At 49.9% G+C, this 2964-nt stretch overlaps 1 protein-coding gene across 1 annotated transcript in view; it reads left to right on the top strand.

Moving 5' to 3' along the window:
- The window catches only part of LOC108794906 (cGMP-dependent 3',5'-cyclic phosphodiesterase-like), a gene marked incomplete at its 3' end in the record, with an annotated part of 167647 nt that overhangs the window by 156597 nt on the left and 8086 nt on the right, over positions 1-2964 (top strand). Inside the window, exon 19 of the mRNA XM_018566048.1 lies at positions 42-119. Within this exon, the coding sequence (XP_018421550.1) occupies positions 42-119 (78 nt within the window). The remainder of the gene's footprint in view (positions 1-41; positions 120-2964) is intronic.

The raw sequence follows: 2964 nt of genomic DNA, 5'->3' as shown, positions 1-2964 counted from the left end.
GAAGGTGCTGTCCTTTTCTTCTCCCCCCCCCCCCCCCCCAGTCCTTGCTGTACAAGCAGGTGAGGGAGGCGCAGTTCAGGAGTCACCTGGCCAATGAGATGATGATGTATCACATGAAGGTGAGAACAATGTTCCCGGTATCTCAGGTTGTATCTCGTGGTTCTTTTTCCCCCGCATTATTGAGATTTCAGTTCACTTCCTGTGCCACAGACACAACAGGAAGTGAGGGTAAATGTCCTAGTCACTGACATGGACCACGTATGGAGATCCTTATCTGCATACTTGCTCTGGATTGGTGACCCAGTGTTCAGTCAGCCATTTTGAATTTTCAGTGGTGGCCTCCTTGTTTATCTAAGTAAAGGTACGGCTGCCTGAGCCATCATGCAGTGGGCCCTGTGATTTCTGATGCTGGGCGGGGCTTGGAGGGTCGAGGAGGGCCCAATGCAGGAAACATCCAAGGGGTATTATATATGAGTATGTTTACAAGAACATTCCAGATGCCTTCAATATAATAGGGAGTACAGCCTTTCAAAGGTCCAGAGGAAATCCTTTTCTTAGATGATAACGCTACAGAAAAAAATCAACGCGTTTCAGAGGTCAAATGTTCTCCCTTCCTCAGGGCTATAAAAAGAGTTCAAGTCGCATGATCATGTGACTTCTTCAGGTATTTAGAGATGAAACATTGCCCCCTGCAGGCAGTAAGTGGCAACACTTCTATCCAAGTGCAACACAGTATCAAGCCACAAGATGCCAGGATGCATGTTTATTTCTTCATAGTGAGCCCAGGATATGAACCGGGCAGCGCCTGACGCATTTCTCACCAAACTAGGCAAGGGCAAGGATAATGGTAACATCCGGACTGGGTTGCTACCGGATCCAAATACACACACATATCTAAAAACATCAAACCCTTATAATGACAGCTTATCAAATGCAATACACTGACACCATTAAAGGAGAACTATGGGGTGAGGGCTTTCCCCCATAGTTCTCCTTAGGGTAACTGGAGGACACAAACTAGCGTCCTCCCCTCATCCTAGGCTCAGTATATAGGGAGCTACAGCTCGCGGTATACTGAGACGCCGCCGCTGTAGCGGATCCCGACAATTGTGCCGGGATCCGCCCAGCTGCGTGAGTGACAGCTGGCTCTGCCTATCTAGAGGCAGAGGTACCCGCCCCCTCCCCCGTCCGTTCCGCCAGTCAGCGCTGGAGGATCGGAGCGGGGAGAGGGGAATCCAGCCCCTCCCCTGTCACAGCAGAGAGCCGTGACAGGATCGAGAGGTGAGCGAACGGTATGTGTTCCCGATCTGCTGAGCCGACCTGTGACAGTCCCATTGTCACAGGTCGGCTAGAACTATGAGGTGAGTGAAAAGCACCCCCCTCCCCCCCTCATAGTTCTCCTTTAAATACTAACAAAAAGAAAGAAATAGAAGCAAAATGGCAACATTTCAATGTGGAGATCAGCGCCCCCCCTGTGATTAGGACCCAGGGGGGTGATATACAGTGTATGGAAGTGGACTGAGTGTTTATAACATTGTATCTCCCTTCTTACAGCCATGAGGGGGAGGAATATTTTGGCCCGTAAGACATGTTGGCTTATTCTGTAGTATTATCTACTAATGTAAATCTCTTTATCGGTTGATAATGTTACAGAATGATCCAACACATTTCAGGGGGTCGAATGCACTCCCTTCCTCAGGGCTATATGAAGGGAGATGCAATGATAAAACATATATTCGATCTGCAAACCAAACTGGAATGACTGCACTTGTATCAGCCTTCTCATAGCTCTGATATGTGGGGCGCATTGGGCCCCTTAAAGTGTTGCAAATTCTTTTGTTTTCATTCAAGAAATTGTTGTGTGCCATGATGTCTCCTGCACACTGTATGTGGGGGTTCCTGCAGCAATACCACCCCCTCCATGTACAGAAGGCCTAATCCCTCTTCCTGTTGCTGGGTGGCACCCGATCATCATTAGGAGCAGCGTTGTCACCCGGGGGGGGCGCTCGTTCCCACATCACACTACAATTGTGCGTGCCTGTGCAGGCCCGACTTCCGGTGCACATTGGGGCGGTCTAGAGCGCAGTCTCCTTCCACTCCTGTCACACATGTGCACTTCTGCCAATGTGCATTGCATGCTGAGGGCTGAAGTCCTGTCGCCGCTATCACACATGTGCACTTCTACCAATGTGCATTGCATGCTGAGGACTGAAGTCCTGTCGCCGCTATCACACATGTGCACTTCTGCCAATGCGCATTGCACGCTGAGGACTGAAGTCCTGTCGCCACTACCACACATGTGCACTTCTGCCAATGTGCATTGCATGGTGAGGACTGAAGTCCTGTCGCCACTATCACACATGTGCACTTCTGCCAATGTGCATTGCATGGTGAGGACTGAAGTCTTATCACCACTATCACACATGTGCACTTCTGCCAATGTGCATTGCATGCTGAGGACTGAAGTCCTGTCACCACTACCACACATGTGCACTTCTGCCAATGTGCATTGCATGGTGAGGACTGAAGTCCTGTCGCCGCTATCACACATGTGCACTTCTGCCAATGTGCATTGCATGGTGAGGACTGAAGTCCTGTCGCCGCTATCACACATGTGCACTTCTTCCAATGCGCATTGCATGCTGAGGACTGAAGTGCCATCGCCACTATCACACATGTGCACTTCTGCCAATGTGCATTGCATGGTGAGGACTGAAGTCCTGTCGCCACATGTGCACTTCTGCCAATGTGCATTGCATGCTGAGGACTGAAGTCTTATCACCACTATCACACATGTGCACTTCTGCCAATGTGCATTGCATGGTGAGGACTGAAGTCCTGTCGCCGCTATCACACATGTGCACTTCTGCCAATGTGCATTGCATGCTGAGGACTGAAGTCTTATCACCACTATCACACATGTGCACTTCTGCCAATGTGCATTGCATGCTGAGGACTGAAGTC

The sequence above is a fragment of the Nanorana parkeri genome, unplaced genomic scaffold (assembly GCF_000935625.1).
Source record: "Nanorana parkeri isolate BGI_ZX_2015 unplaced genomic scaffold, ASM93562v1 scaffold911, whole genome shotgun sequence".
NCBI lineage: Eukaryota > Metazoa > Chordata > Amphibia > Anura > Dicroglossidae > Nanorana > Nanorana parkeri.
The sequence above is the reverse complement of the archived record's forward strand: the minus strand, read 5'-3'. Positions and strand labels throughout refer to the sequence as shown.